Source organism: Balaenoptera acutorostrata, chromosome 11 (genome assembly GCF_949987535.1).
Source record: "Balaenoptera acutorostrata chromosome 11, mBalAcu1.1, whole genome shotgun sequence".
Taxonomy (NCBI): Eukaryota; Metazoa; Chordata; class Mammalia; order Artiodactyla; family Balaenopteridae; genus Balaenoptera; species Balaenoptera acutorostrata.
The window spans coordinates 65,132,667-65,147,383 of NC_080074.1; the positions used below are offsets into that span (position 1 = coordinate 65,132,667).

The following is a 14,717-nucleotide window of genomic DNA, read 5'->3' on the forward strand; positions in this document are numbered from 1 at the left end:
AGCCATTCATTACACATGTAATTAGCCTGGGTGAAAACAGATGCCATTTCAATGTCCTTGACATCAATTTTTTCCACTCCCAAGTTATCATCACCCACACACACTCTTCTTCTGCTTTCCCTACTCAAGTCTGATAAACTCCCACATTCCAGATTGGGAATAGTGGTTGTATCCTTGGTGGGTTTGACTGCATATACGCAATACTCGAGTGTTCACATGCATGGAGGCAAAAGTTAATTTTTTAACTACAACTTTGGAATGTAGTTGCCTTCACCCTGGGTTCCAAACCCCCTTCTTGAGTAGAACCAAGCTAGATAATGGCACAAAGGAGGAAAGTAAAGAGCCACCAGGTGGGAAGCAGGCATATGATGGAAACTGCAGCAGAACTTCATGCTTCTGCTAATGGGACCCAATCCCGAACAAAGTCTTCTCAACTCTACCAGTGAAGGCTTGGTTGTCCATAGTATGAGGATGACAGCGCAGCACTTCCACGCCAGTCTTAGGAACTAAAATCTTACTCAGGGTTGAGAAAGTGGAACCTTAAAGAATGGCAGGCACACAAACCACAAACGTCTTCAGTCCTGATAACAGCGCTGGCCCGTATGAAGACAGGAGCCCTGAGAATTCTAGAGGTGGCTCAAGTTCATCAAGTGTAAGGGACCACAGGTACCCAAGGACAGCACACTCGAGCCAGCAGGTGCCCTGGGGAGTTTAGAAGGACAAGGGAGAGAATGGCAGTGCCACTGTCTTGTTAGAACCTTCCTTAACGGGAACTGAGGACAGGACTCTCAGATCCAGTGATGAAGCCCCCTAATCCCAACCAGCACCTGGCCTGCTTGGACCACCGGGGCTGACAGAACAAGCTCTAAGGTGAGAACCTGAGGTCCCCAGGGTAGAAATCTTGTTTTTCACCATATCCCCAGTGCCTAGAACCGCAGCTGGCACACAGCAGGTGCTCAATAAATATTTGTCAAATAAAATGAACAAACACCATGAGCATGGCTAATGGTATCGAAGAAGAAAGCTCAGGGAAGAGCTCTCCATCAGTAGGTAGGGGGACCCATCCTTCAGAAGATTCTTTTATTAAAACTGGGTGACATCGATAAGGGGACAGTACAAAAAAAATTTTGGTCCATGAAAAAAACATAATAATTCAGTTAATAAAAACAGTTATCTTCAGGGACACTGTGTAGGAGTGCTGAGCTTCCTTCTCATGGTTCCAGCCCCAGGGACAGAGGTTGTCTGTCCAGTGTCACTCTGGGGAGAACCTTTCAAGGGAGGAGTGGGATAATGACAGGAAGGGGAAGACGGGGAGAAAGTTCTGCTGTCCCCAGTGTGGAACAGTCAGGGATACAGGGCTGGGGGATGTGCTCGCAGAAGCCTGAGGAGGGGGTGGGGAAGCAGGGGCTTTGTCAGTTCTGCGGGTTTAGAGCCCATGCTGAACAGAATTCCCCCTCTGTGCCCAGCTGTCTCCCACCCTGCTGTGTTGAGTCTGCGAGCCTGGGATATGCTAACTCGGGGGTGATACAACCTGGAAGAAGAATTTGAGGCTCTCCTGGAAAGATGCAAAACCATCTCAGTTGCAAGGGGCCAAGATCACAAGGTCCTGCTGCTACCTGAGGGGTCTGAAGCTTTTGAGGGCAGGGGCTGGGGAGTCACAATCCTGTGAGGCAGGGAGAGGGAAGAGTCACAAACCCAACTCAGAGCTATTCTCCAGCCCTAGGCGCTTTCACTCCTCAGTGCCCTAGAAGTCACCAGTGGGTGTCAACTGGGCAGACAAGGGACAGGAAGACAGGGATGGCCCAGGGCTTTTACCCGTTTGATTTTAGGCCTGCTTCTCCATGAAAGGATGGGGGAGGCAGGGTGGAATGAATGAATGAGTCACACCTCCAAGCAACTGCAGGAAGGAACAGCCTCTGCTGGCAATGACAGTACCCTAGGTGAGGGCCCTTGGGGCTCTGACAGGGAAAGGCAAGATTCCCCCACTCAGATGCCCTGGGTTAGGACAGATAGGAGGGAATCCTAAAAAGCAGCGACAGGGAGTGTGGTGAGAGGGAGCAATACTAAAGAACAAACTCCAATACTGACGCGGACCCCCTACGAGGGAGCAAGAGAAGCACTGAGACAGCAGGCCAATCCAGAGGGCTGAGGACTGACCTGGGGCTCAGTGGAGCCCAAGAACCAGGATTCCTTTAGTGCTAGAGGGCAACAAGTGAAGGGACAGTTTGCTCCAAACCTGTGGAGGGAAGGAAGGAAACTGGATTCTGTTATCAGGAAAGCCAAGATCAACTAGCTTATAGAGTGCCCCCAGGCCTGAGTCTCGGAGAAGGGGGCTAAAGCTCCCAACTCCTGGGTCTCTGAAGGGCAGGATCAGTGTAGCTGGTCCCCTTGAAGACCACTTGGCCTTAGGCCCAATCCATTCAATGCACTGCTTACCACTACGGGTTCTCTCTCTAATACTATCTAGAGGTCCTATGCAGACCAGGGGAGGGTACAGGCACATGGGAACTTTCTGGGGCAAAGGGAAGCTGGGGGTAGGAAGGGATGGGGTGGGAGAAGAGGGTAACAGGTATCATGTGAGACCCTCTTCATTCTGGTGTTGTCCTAGAACCAACAGCATCCCCTGGAAGGCCCCAAGCAAGACCAAGGCAGGTGCTATGAGGCAGGCAGCACAGGGCCCAAATAAAGAAATCGGTGCAGCCAAATCAGGGCTGTGGGAGAAGCCCTATGTATTTCGGATTCCCAGGGCTTGCTCTAATTCTTGTCGTCTCTGCTGCACCTAAGGAGAAAATAGTGGAGGGAGTGGAAGATGAGACAAACCAGAAGTTGGTACCTAACACCACTGACCCCCACCAAGGGTGCAGACCCCTTGCCTTTTGTCAGTTTCTCCTGTGCACCCCAGGTGCCTACCTTGGAGTAGAAGTATCGGCACACGGCCTCCTGTGCCCAAGGCTGGAAGTAGAACTCAGCTCGGCGCTCTTCCTCTGGGTTACCCACCACATCAGTCATGGTCTGAGGGAGATGGGAGGGGGAAGACACAGAAGAGACTTGTTTCCTTCCTTGTCATCTGTTATGGATTGAATTGTATCCCCTAAAAGATGTTGAAATCCTAACCCTCCCAGTACCTGTGAATGTGACCTTATCTGGGAATAGGGTCTCTGCAGATGATCAAGCTAAGATAAGGTCATTAGGGTGGGCCTAATCCAATGTGAGTGGTGTCCTTATAAAAGGGGAAACTTAGACACAGAGACAGACATGCATAGAGGAAAGATGCTGTGAAGACACATGGAGAACACCATCTGCAAACCAAGGAATGCCTGAAGCTACCACAAGCTAGGACAGAGGCCTGGAACAGACTCTCCCTCCTAGGCCTCAGAAGAACCCTGCTGACACCTTGATTTCAGACTCTAGCCTCCAGAACCATGAGACAATATGGTTTCCCTTGTTTAAGCCACTCAGTTTGTGGTACTTTACTACGGTGGCCCTAGCAAACCACTAAAACAACACCCAAAGTCGCCTCTGCTGTCAACAAGTCATTGCCTTGTTCAGGGATCCTTTCAGGCACCCCCTGTCCCTTGCTCCTCTTCTTGGGCTAACTGCAGTCAATCACCACAGGATAGGCGAGAACTGAGGACACATCTCACACATTCTGTGCTCATTCCTACCTTCCTGCCTGAGCTTATGGTGCTCCCCTCTCTGGGATATAACTCAAATCCCAAATTCTCCATGAAGCTTTCCCCAGCTATTCTGGCCTCATCAATCTCCCTTCTCCTTTGTATTACCTTTTTGGTACTGGTGAGTTCCAGTAACATCTTACATGATTTACTACTTTTTAAATCACATTAACATGGTTTCTCCGAACAGAATGTGTGTTACTTTGAAAGAGATCAGGTTTTCCACTCTGTATCGCCTACAATACGGTGCACAGTGACATCACATAGTAAGTACTAGATAAACACTTGATGGTTCCACCTCCATTTCCCTACTTAATTGTAAAATGGGCCCTGGAACACACTAAAGAAAGTCTGGCCCCTCACTTCCCCCCCCGCTCTCTATCTCATGCTACGGAAACGGAGCAAATGTATGCCTCACGGATCTAAGTCTCTTTGCACCCGTCCCAGGTTCTTTACCTTGAGGTCCCGGCACTGGGACTGAAGCCAGTCATTGATGAAACCCTGAGGGTCTCTGGCAAAGCTCAGCATGAACTCTCGCTGGGTCTTCAGCTGATTGATAGTTTCTATTGTCTCATGGATCTGAAAGGAAGAAGGAAGCTCGTAACATTTTCACGCTGGGGAAATGCAAAGTTAAACGGCAGGCAGTGTGTGACTTCTTGTGCCGCTCCCAACCTAAGAACAGAGTGCGGCCCAGAAATGGCACTGCTGCCCCACCTGCTCCGGCGCTCGGCATTCGCTTAGCAGGTGGTGTGCACTGTGACTCTATACACCCCACGTGAGGGAAGTTTTCCTTTTAGTCTCCACAATGTCCACTGTGGATGATGCTACATGGTAAATGTTTAATCCACAGCACAAATGGGTCCCGAAACACTCTCAGGTAGAAAAGAAGTGGTACAGAGAGCTGTCTCAAAAGCTGTGGTCCGTGGGTTTTGTTCTTTGTCCTCTTCTCAATTCTCTATACTCTTCCTGGCGATTTCATCTACTTGTATGTCTTCCAGTACCACAGACAAGGTAATAAGTCCCCAGTCTGCAGACCAGAGTCCATTTTCCAAACTCCAACCAATCCACCTGCTTGACATCTCAAGGCACCTTAAACTCTCCGAAACTAAATTCACTACCTTTCCCCGAGACCTGCTTCTCCTCCTGTTCCCAATCTGAATAACTACAACTGTGCACCCCAGCTGAAAACCTGAGGGTCGTCATAATGCCGCTTCTCCCTCATACCTCACCCCACCGTCTCCATCCAGTGTCCAAATCCCTGCAATTTCACCTTGACACCTTCCAAATCTACCTACTCATTTCCATCCTCACTGTCAGGACCATAAGTTTAGGCCCTCGACACATCTCACATGCATCACTGCACCAGCCACTCAACTGGGCTTCCTTCCTCCAGATCTGCCCCCATTACAATTCACTCCCCACCATCCTGCCAGTGATCATTCTAAATGCAAATAGCACCAGGCCCTCCAGTTTTCAGGACAAAGTATAAGCCAGTTTTCCCCGCAAAGCTGCTTCATGACTAGGATCGTGCTTCCCTATCCAGTTTCTTTTCCCCAGCACCCCGAGCTTTATCTAACACAGTAAACAGCTTGTACTTCTTGAACATGCCAGGCTCTCCGCTCATCTTTGGGCCTTCATATACCCTGCTCCCTCTTTCTGGAATGGCCTCTGCCCCCCACGCCCCTAAGCACCATCCTCCTTTCTCCCCTTTCGTTGACTCCCATGTCGTCCTTCAAGATTTAGTTGGGGCATCAGCTCTTCCAGGAAGGCCTCCCTGTTCTCCTTTGTGTTCCCAGAGCCTTTCTGGCTTTATTTGCATGGACTATGTCTGATAATGGTATCAATAATAACAACAGGAGCAGCAGTTGCCATTTGTTTTTATGTGCCAGATACAATGTCATGTCTTTACATACACTGTCTCATTTAATCCTCATAACAACCTTATAAAAATATGTATTATGGTCTCTATTTCGCAGATCAGAAACTGAGGCTCAAAGCTATTAAGAGGTATAGCCAAGAATCAGAACTCATGTGTGTCTAGCTCCAACCAGCACCAAACAGAGTGCCTAGCATTTACTGGGTGGCAGTACATTTTGAGTGAATATCAAGAATCAAAAGAAGCCAAGAAGCTGTGATAGAGGGCTGGTGGTACCCAACTATCCAGGGCATGGTCCCTACCTTGTTGTCTAGAGTAGCAATCTCCTGCTGGCTGGCAGTAGACAGCAGAAAAGAATTCATCTGGGTCTTCAAGGTATCATCCACTTCCACATCAATGTCATAACAAGCTGTCTTTTTCTGATCATTCGGGTCAACACTGGGGAGGAAACCAAAGGGGCCTGGTAAAGGGCTTGTCCCCTAAGACCTAATTACACAGGGTCAAAAAGATGGTCTAAGACTGAAGGGCAAGGAGCTGACTGCAAAAGGGCACAAGAGACCTCTTCGGTGTGACGGAAATGTTCTGTACGTTCCTTGTGGTGATAGCTACAGGATGTATACATTTGCCAAAAATCATCAAATTTTTCTTTAAGTGGGTGTAATATATTGCATATAAACCTCAACAGAGTTAATTTTTTAAAAAAACTCAATGGTAAAAATTCAAATGTTACAAAAGATATCCAATGAAAAGTCAGTTTCTCCCTCCCCACAAGGAGACCATCACTACAGTATCTTCTGTATCTTTCCCCCTGTTAAACTAAAATTGACCCTGAAAATTAATTCAAATAAAACACATACCAGGCAAAATAAAAAGTGGCCTAACTTTAAGCCCATGAATACGGGACAAACTAGCTTCTACTGACCCAGTGTATGGGTTGTAGGAGTTATTATTGGCTGAGTGATGATGGTTCAGGGTCTAATGAAAGGAAGGCTAATTAATATGGAATAAGGGAAAGAAGGCAAAGACTACATCCAGCCAGAAGACATGCTTTGAGGAGAAACTGCCTTCCTTCACTCCATATCTGCCTAGAGATGCCCTGCTCATCCATCTCTGAACAGAAAAGCAGATGGAGGTAACGGAGCTGGAGTCTCAGCTTGCAATGTCCTACCACCCAGAGAAAAGATTAGCTCGTCAGCGAGGAGCTGGTAAATGTCTAATAACTGATTCTCCAAAAGAGAAGAAGAAGAAGAACAAAAAGCCCCGACTTGTAGCATTTGCTGATTTCTGTGTTTTAAATATTCTCGACATGATTGACTTCAAGATGCCAACATTATATCACTGATCAAGGAGCTGGGAAGGGATGTGCAGTAACACATCATTAGATAGTATTTCTACCATACAGACACAATAGACAGAAGTAACCTCGAAAACACAAACACCGGTAAACTAATATAATAATTCAGAGATGATGAATTTTTGAGTATATATTACCCTTATTTTTAATATAATGTATTTAATTGCAAGTTTGTATAATTTAACCTTAAATAACGACTGTGTTTAACAACCTGCTTGCAAAATCCCTGAAAATTCTGAGAACTGACTTTTGCAGCTGGTGCAAGCCAGCTCCAGCACACCACTGCCTTGCACACACATGCTTACCTGATAACATGATTAATGATGATGGGCTCTGGTGGCATAAGCAAGGCGTGGAGCCGTTGGGGGATCTCTGAAAACTTCATACGTTGAGACTCAAAGATCTGTGGGAAAGAGGAGAAGCAGCTAAGAGCACAATTAGTGCTCCAGTGGACTTGAGCAAAAGAATGGGTCCTTTTCTTACCTGCTGGAGGTACTTGTCACAGATGACAAACTCCCGCTCATGTGGGTCCTGGAGCTTATGCGTCTTAATATATTGCCACAGTGCTTGAATGATCACTGGACGGGTCTGGGTGTGGATGCCCAGCAGCCGAGCCAGACGAGGGTCTAATTTAAACTGAGGAGGCTGTAGAGAACCAAAGAGTATAGAGATGAAGCTAATGAGCTGAGTCTACGTGCATTATGAGGTGCTTGGCATGGCCATATGTTCAAGCCATTCAACAGGCATTAATGCTGTGCTTTCCCTGGGGCAGAAAAACACTAACAGGAACTCAGAAATGACTAAGACCCTATCCCTATATTTAGGGAGGTAACAGTCTGGCGGCAAATTACCCACAACTAGACTTAAACCTTTAAATGTCAGACTGCTGATGGGATGTGGCTGTGAAAGCTGGACCCCCTCACAACAGCACAGAATACCTGGTAATCCAGCATCAGCAGGACAGTACACCGTACATTCACGTCTCCTGGCCGCTTCACCTGGAAGCCATCTGTCTCCTGGGTAGTGGCGGTCCTGTGCCACTACAGAGAGGAAGATGTCAGGGGGTGCTCTCCCAGAGGAAGAGCTGGGGTGGGAGGGAAGAGCTTCTGAATGACTGAATATTCAACTTTGATTACTGAAGCTATTGGAGAAGAGCAACAGCATGAGACATTTTAAAAAACTGCATATGACTTTGGGATTCCTGTCTATAAGTAGATTGACCTTTTAATTATGACTGCTCAGGGTCACATTTAAATTAGCCTGAACTTTCAGTGATAATTTTATCCACAAAAACGGATAATATACATGTGTATAGTAAAATAATGTAGCTATCATCTATTGGGTACTTACTATGTGCAAGAGTATTCTAAGACATTTACTTGGATTATCACACTTAATCCCCACAACATCCATACGAGATAGGCACGATTAAACTTATTCTACAGATGAGAAAACTAATGCTTAGAAGAGTGAAGTAAGCTGCCTAAGGTCAACAAGGTCAACAGCCAATAAGTGGTGGAGCTGCTATCTGAGCTCTGGTGTGTCAGATTCTACAGTCCACATTCTTAGCCACTATGCTCTACTGCTATAAAGTTAAATATATTTACAAACTTCTATTGATGCTATGATTTACTTCCCTTATTAGATGGTAAAGACCTTCCCATGTCTCTTAGTGGTTGAGGTTAAGGGGCTGCAGCTACACTGGCAAAGAAAGGAGCGGGTTAAGTTCACTTGGAGCGCTGGACTGTCTCATTCTGGTTTTGACTGTATCCCAAGGAACACTGTTGCTAACACAGTCTTCAGAACACTATGTAATCAGGCATTACAATAAAGAATTTTTGATGATTTGGAATGTGAATCTAAACAGAGCAGGGACCAAAAGCAAGTCCCAGATTTGTAAAAGTAGCCTTGGCAAAGACTAGAACCCTATTAGTTAACGCCCTTAATCACAGCACTTGTTACCAGGAAAAAGGTTGAATGGTGTGTGGATAACTACATCTCACCATTTCTAATAAGCAAGATGCAGAGATGGCTTGGCATGTATAAGAGGCTTCCATCAGAATTTCCCTTGAAAGTGGGGGCAGCAACTAAGACAGTAAAATTAAAAAGGTGGGACAAGTCAGACTGCAAAAGCTCTTGGGTCCAAACAGTACCAGAACTGAACAGCTAGTGCCACCTGGAGGCCAACGTGCAAACTGCGTTGGAGGAACTGTACACCTGGGGTAACCCTTTATTCATACCTTCCCCTTTCCCTAGACATTAATGTTTGGCTCCCAAATCCATCATCCTCCAGTCATAAAGTCAACGCAAAGCCTAGAGGACAGAACTACTCACTTCCACCAGATGGTTATCTGGCCCATACAGGTCTTTGTCCAGTTCGATCACCAAGGACTTAAAAAAAGAAGAGAACTTCCTCTTTTGTTTGGTGGCATCATATTTGGACAAGGCTGACTAGAGGAGAGAGAGGAAAGGTCATGTTAGAAAAGGCCAGAAGATATTCCCCAAAACAAAGTCCCATAAAAAAGGAACCCACAAAAGCAATGGGAAAAAAACTCAAAAATGTCTTCTGAGAACCTCTTAGGAGATGGCAAGGTAGGTGTCTGTGGATATTGAACAAGTCACAGTTGAAACAGAACCCTGAAGAAGCAGCCTGTAACACATATAGGGTGATTGACTTACCCACCTCATTTCCCCAAGGGAAATGGGGCAAGTTAAGCCAAACCTCTGCACATAATAAAGCAAGTCTAAACAGAGAAAAGTCTGACTCTAGAGGGGAAATGAATCACAGGTAATAAAAAGCCAGAACAAAAACAGCTTTATTTGGATGACATGACACCACCGGTAGATGGACCAGACCTATATAGAGAAAAAGGAGGCTCTGACACTGAGCCCTGGTTCTCCTGAAAAATGCATTCAAACTGGCTTGCCTGTGAACAGCTAAAAATAGAGAGCCAGAGAGTATAAGGGAATGGCAGGTGAGCTTCTCCAAGGAGCTTCTGGGGTGGGAAGTTTGGGGGCTATCACCTGTCAGCTGATGTTCCCATGAAGCAACAAAGAGCCTGTCAGAGAAATCTATCCCATGTAAACTGTGAAATGTCTCCAATGGAAGCTGGGAAGATGGAGATGCCACAGTGGAGATCAAGGACCTCAAGGACTCAGAGAGGAAAGCATGGCCTAAATGCTAAGTGCAAACTGACTTGGTTTAAAAAAAAAAAAAAAAAAACCTAACTGAAAAATCTGCAGGGCTTCCCTGGTGGCGCAGTGGTTGAGAATCTGCCTGCCAATGCAGGAGACACGGGTTCGAGCCCTGGTCTGGGAAGATCCCACATGCCACGGAGCGACTAGGCCCGTGAGCCACAATTGCTGAGCCTGTGCGTCTGGAGCCCGTGCTCCACAACAAGAGAGGCTGCGATATAGTAAGTGGACCGCGCACCATGATGAAGAGTGGCCCCCACTTGCCGCAACTAGAGAAAGCCCTTGCACAGAAACGAAGACCCAAAACAGCCATAAGTAAAATAAATAAATAAATAAATAAAATTAAAAAAAAAAAAATCTGCAGATACTGCCAAGTCCAATGGTTAGCAGCATCAGGAAGGAGGTAAACAACAAATCAAATCCCACGACAATAAGGTTCTCGATATGATACCACAGAGGGGGCCAAGCTGTGGGAGCCAGAAACAAAGAACCATTGTCTTTTAGTGCAGGGAACACAGTGACCCTCTCCCTGCCTTTCCCAACAGGAGCTGTAAGCACCAGTCAGGCTTCCTGCCAACCAGACAATGCTGCTTGTTCCCAGCAGCTCCCACCCTAAATGCCGACCACAGTGGACCTTGAACTCACATCCTCCAGGAGCCGTCCTTCTACCCGAAGCTCCCAGGAAGCCACCGTCCCTTCCCCATCCTCGGCATCTGACTTAGCCGGATTGAAAGTGTTAGAAATGAAAATTCGCAGCTTCCGTTTTTGCTGAGGAAGGCAGAAACAGGATTGATAGTGGGGCTTCAGTGGTTTGATGTTGAAGACAAGGGTCTCCCCAAACCTGAAAATGACTCCTAACAGACTGGCTTACTGTCTACCCAGTCCTTGGGGTGGGTGGATGGAGATTCCACCTAGAAGAGGAGTACAGGCCACTGGCCTGAGTGCAAGTGCATTCACCAGGATGTCAGATGGACAGAGTCATGCAAGGTGCCAGGTTCCCAAGGTGGCAGAGCAGTTGTAGCAAAAACACCAACAGGGTATATTTCTGGTGCAAGAAATATCAAAAGCCCCTCCCCCTTCGCTGCTCTGTTCTTATGCTTCTAATGTAATTCTCAGTTCGTAGGCGGAAGGGAGAGATGTAATTTAAATGCCAAGGAGAGCTGTGCTACGCCTTTGATTTCTCATCCCAAGCCTGCTGAAGGTTCCCACGTCCTCTCCTTTGGCTCTCTGCCTAGCACTCTCCTGCGTTACCTTGATGGGACGTTTCAAGGCCTCCTGGATATCTAGCCGTTTCCTCATGATAGTCTGGTCCAGTTTCCTTTCAAAAGCCAAGAGATCCATATAGGCCTGGGATTCTGGTACCAGTTCACGAATCTTAGGAGCAGAAAGATATCATTGGGATCTAGAGCTGACCATCTCTATTCTCAAGCTGGCCACACCCTCAAGAAGACCTATATTGCCTGAACTCACCCTTTGAGGTAGAATTTTGTCAGCCATCTTCTTTTTCTTTGCACTGTTTGGAATAAACTCTTATCAGCATGGGATGGAACTAGCCAGAACATGAAGACAGGCTGCCCACACCTCCTTTTATAGTGAAGTGAAGGAACTGCAAAGCCTGTCTCAAGTCAGACACCCCCATCCCCCAAAAACGCAAAGCATTTTCGAGAATGAGCACCGTCTGCTGACACAGCACCACCACTTCTTGGTTGAGGGACTCCCACCACCTGCATCCTCACAGGCCTCCTCCCTCCCTCCCTCCCTCCGCCCTGGGGTCATCTTACTTGTGGTTCCGATTTTGGACCGCCTGCTGCTGGACCTGCTGGATCTGCTGAGGCGCAGGTCTCTTGCGGGACTGGTCCATCCCTGACTGGGCCAGACCAGGTCGGACTGAAGGGTTCCCCCCATAGCCAGGGGGTCCCATGGAAGGTCCCTGAGGTGTCATTCGGCTGCCTGGTAGCATACCTGGTCTCTACACAGGGGAGAGGACCCAGAAATGTCATGGCTTCCCCTGCAAACCCCACCAAGAAAAGGAAAGTGGGGGAGGCCTGAGTTCTTTGAATGAAACAAGGCTGAGGGGGTGGGGTGGAGCACAATGGTGGGGTGGGAGGAGAGCCCTCTACCTCTGCGAAATCTGGATAACTGGAGCTTCCTCTGCTCCAGTCGTGACCCCACAGGAAAATATAGCCCCAAAGCTAAGACAGCTAGATTACACTCCAATTCTCCCCAGTCTATTTTGCATCTGGCGCATTGGACATCTCTAATTCCACATTTGCTCAGAGAGCACTGCCAGCTACTGTCTCCTCAGAAGCTGACCTCAATTTGCCAGCTACACCTTCTGTGTTCCTCTGGGCGCTGGAGCTGCCTAGGCCCTTTTGCACACAAGCTCTCACAGGCCCATGCTTCGCCCCACTTCTTAGTTCACCCTGGTTGTACACCCTGACTCCCCAAGAAAACAATGCCCCTAGGAGCAGATGCGGATGCTAACTGCCTCCCCTCCCTTCCCCGCACTGCCTCCCTGCACCCCGACTCACGGCTCGAAATCCCTCCCAGGCGAGTCCCTCCTACTCCTCCCCCCACCCCTGTCACTCCCAGGCCCCCGCACGGCCCCGCCCCCGGCCCGCGCGCCCCTCCTCCCGCCCCACTCACCGGATAGGCCGCTCCGGGCATCGGGGAGCGGTACAGCCCTTGACCCGGCGCCGGGCCCATTCGCACCGGAGGCCCTGGAGTCCCGCCCGGACCCAGGGCAGCCGCCGCGCCCGCCCCTCCTGAGGCTCCGGCGCCGCCGCTCGGAGCCACAGACTGGAAACCCGCCCGGGCCGCCATCTTTCCCGGAGCCGCTGCTGCAGCTGCACAAAGAACCGGAACCGGAACTCCCCCCGCCCCCCGCGCGCCCCCCGCGCCCCCCGCGCGCCCGCCTGTCCGCCCGGCCGGCCCGCCGGCACGGGAGGCTCGGGGCAGCGAGACTGTGGGCTAGAGGGGGGCGACAAGCGGAAAAGGCGTGTGACCACTCCCTCCGGCCTTCACGGTCCGGGAGGGAAAACCATAGAGAGGAGCTCTGGGATAGAGAAGTCCTGCGAGCGGGCGCCCCCAGGCCGACGGAGGAAGACAAGGAACTGGAAAGGGGGACCACAGCCCAGGGTGATGGAGTAACTGCTTCATCTTGGCGCAATGCGTTTAACTTTACAAAGCGCTGTTTTTCCTTTCCTTCTCTTCCTGCTCTAAGCCCAGCTCGCTGAAGAGGAGTACGCACTGTTTACTCCATTTTACAAACAGGAGAGGTGAACTCAGAGAGTAAATAACTTGGCAAAGTCAACCGACAAGTTAGCAGTAGAAGTCGAAACATAGAATCCAGATCTTCTGGTTCATAGTCCGGGGCTCATTCCATAGATAAAGTCCTTCAATAACTACCTCACGTTCGAACTTAAACCCAACTTTCCCCGTGACCTTTAACCTAACCTGCTTCTAGATTTTAAATTTATTTTGAAGTTTGACCCTGACCCCTCTCCAAAGAATCCTTTGTGCTAGGACTTCTCTTTGGGATCTTTGTTGCCTTTGACCTCTTCCTCTTTCCCTGCGCAGTGGTTCAAACCATTCCTGGTGTGATGGTCAGCCTGTCCCATCCCAGGAAGACCGGAGTATCCCTGCTTCCGCCTCCTTACTCCTGCCCTGATTGTTTGGCCCCAAGCCAAGCTCAGCTCTAAGCACTTAGTGGGAAGGCCTAAATACTATTCAAATAAGAGAAGAATGACACTGAAGAGGAGATAGTTAAAACCCAGTTTATTAGACCAGAGGCATGCGTCACCCATAGCCCTGCCTGCTGTTCTCCAACCGGAGCACACCCTTTGGCCTTGCTCCTGCTTCCCTCTGGAGAAGTCTGATCTCTAAGGAACTCCTAGGAGCCAAGAGTTCCCAAAGATCCTATATCCTCACTCTCCAACTGCAGGCCAATGCACAGGTGACCTGCCACAGGTCTTGTTCTGGGGTTGGAGACTGAGACAGCTGGGCAGAGAAGGCCTGTGAAGGGGCAGGGCTCTGGCCTGGGAGGAATGCCTGGTGGAGGGGGCATGGCAGGTACTCTACCTCGCTGGTTTCTCTTTAAGGTAGGAAGGGAGGGACAGAACAGCAGAGCTTTCAACTTCCCCTCTAGGCCTGTCTCTTTCTTCCCACTACCAAACTGTACCTTACCAGAAAATATAAGTGGTGGGCTTGGGTATTAGGTGAGCAAAGAGGCCTGGGCATCCAGAAGGAGGCAAAGGCCACTGACTGAAGACCTCAGCCTCTGCCTGTCAGCACCCCGCTGCTTCAGCTGCAGAAGTCATCAACCCACAGCTCCCTCTCTCTCTGCAGATCTCAATCCCATGGGTAGGGGCTCTCTCTGTAGCAACCCCCTTCCATGGGGAGGCCACAGTCAGCTAGGCAAAGGACATTGGGGTGGGTGAAGCAGGGGAGGGAATGTTAAGGCTGCAGGGAGGGCAAAGGGTACCCAGGTTGGGGAGAGAAGGTGAGGCCAGAAAGAGGCAGAGCTTGTAATTCACAGCTTCCTTTATGTCGCCACCGAGACAGTGCGAAGGTTACAATGCGCGTGTCGTCTCCTTGTGCTTCTTAGAGGGATGTGTGT

General features: G+C 49.0%; 1 protein-coding gene across 2 annotated transcripts; it reads right to left on the bottom strand.

The window, feature by feature from the left end:
- Positions 1–1,066: 1,066 nt before the first annotated feature.
- SMARCD1 (SWI/SNF related, matrix associated, actin dependent regulator of chromatin, subfamily d, member 1) lies at positions 1,067–12,970 on the bottom strand. Of its 2 annotated transcripts, XM_007179339.2 has the most exons (13): positions 12,746–12,970; positions 11,881–12,068; positions 11,570–11,612; positions 11,351–11,473; positions 10,745–10,867; positions 9,239–9,355; positions 7,843–7,944; positions 7,388–7,549; positions 7,210–7,307; positions 5,853–5,988; positions 4,131–4,253; positions 2,911–3,012; positions 1,067–2,779 (listed from the first exon to the last, which is right to left on the bottom strand). In XM_007179339.2, exons 1-13 carry the CDS (start codon positions 12,920–12,922, stop codon positions 2,726–2,728), a joined length of 1,548 nt encoding a protein of 515 aa, XP_007179401.2. In that variant the 5' UTR covers positions 12,923–12,970; the 3' UTR covers positions 1,067–2,725. The 2 variants fall into 2 exon arrangements, with proteins under 2 accessions (XP_007179401.2, XP_057412510.1); XM_057556527.1 differs by lacking the exon at positions 10,745–10,867.
- Positions 12,971–14,717: the final 1,747 nt, after the last annotated feature.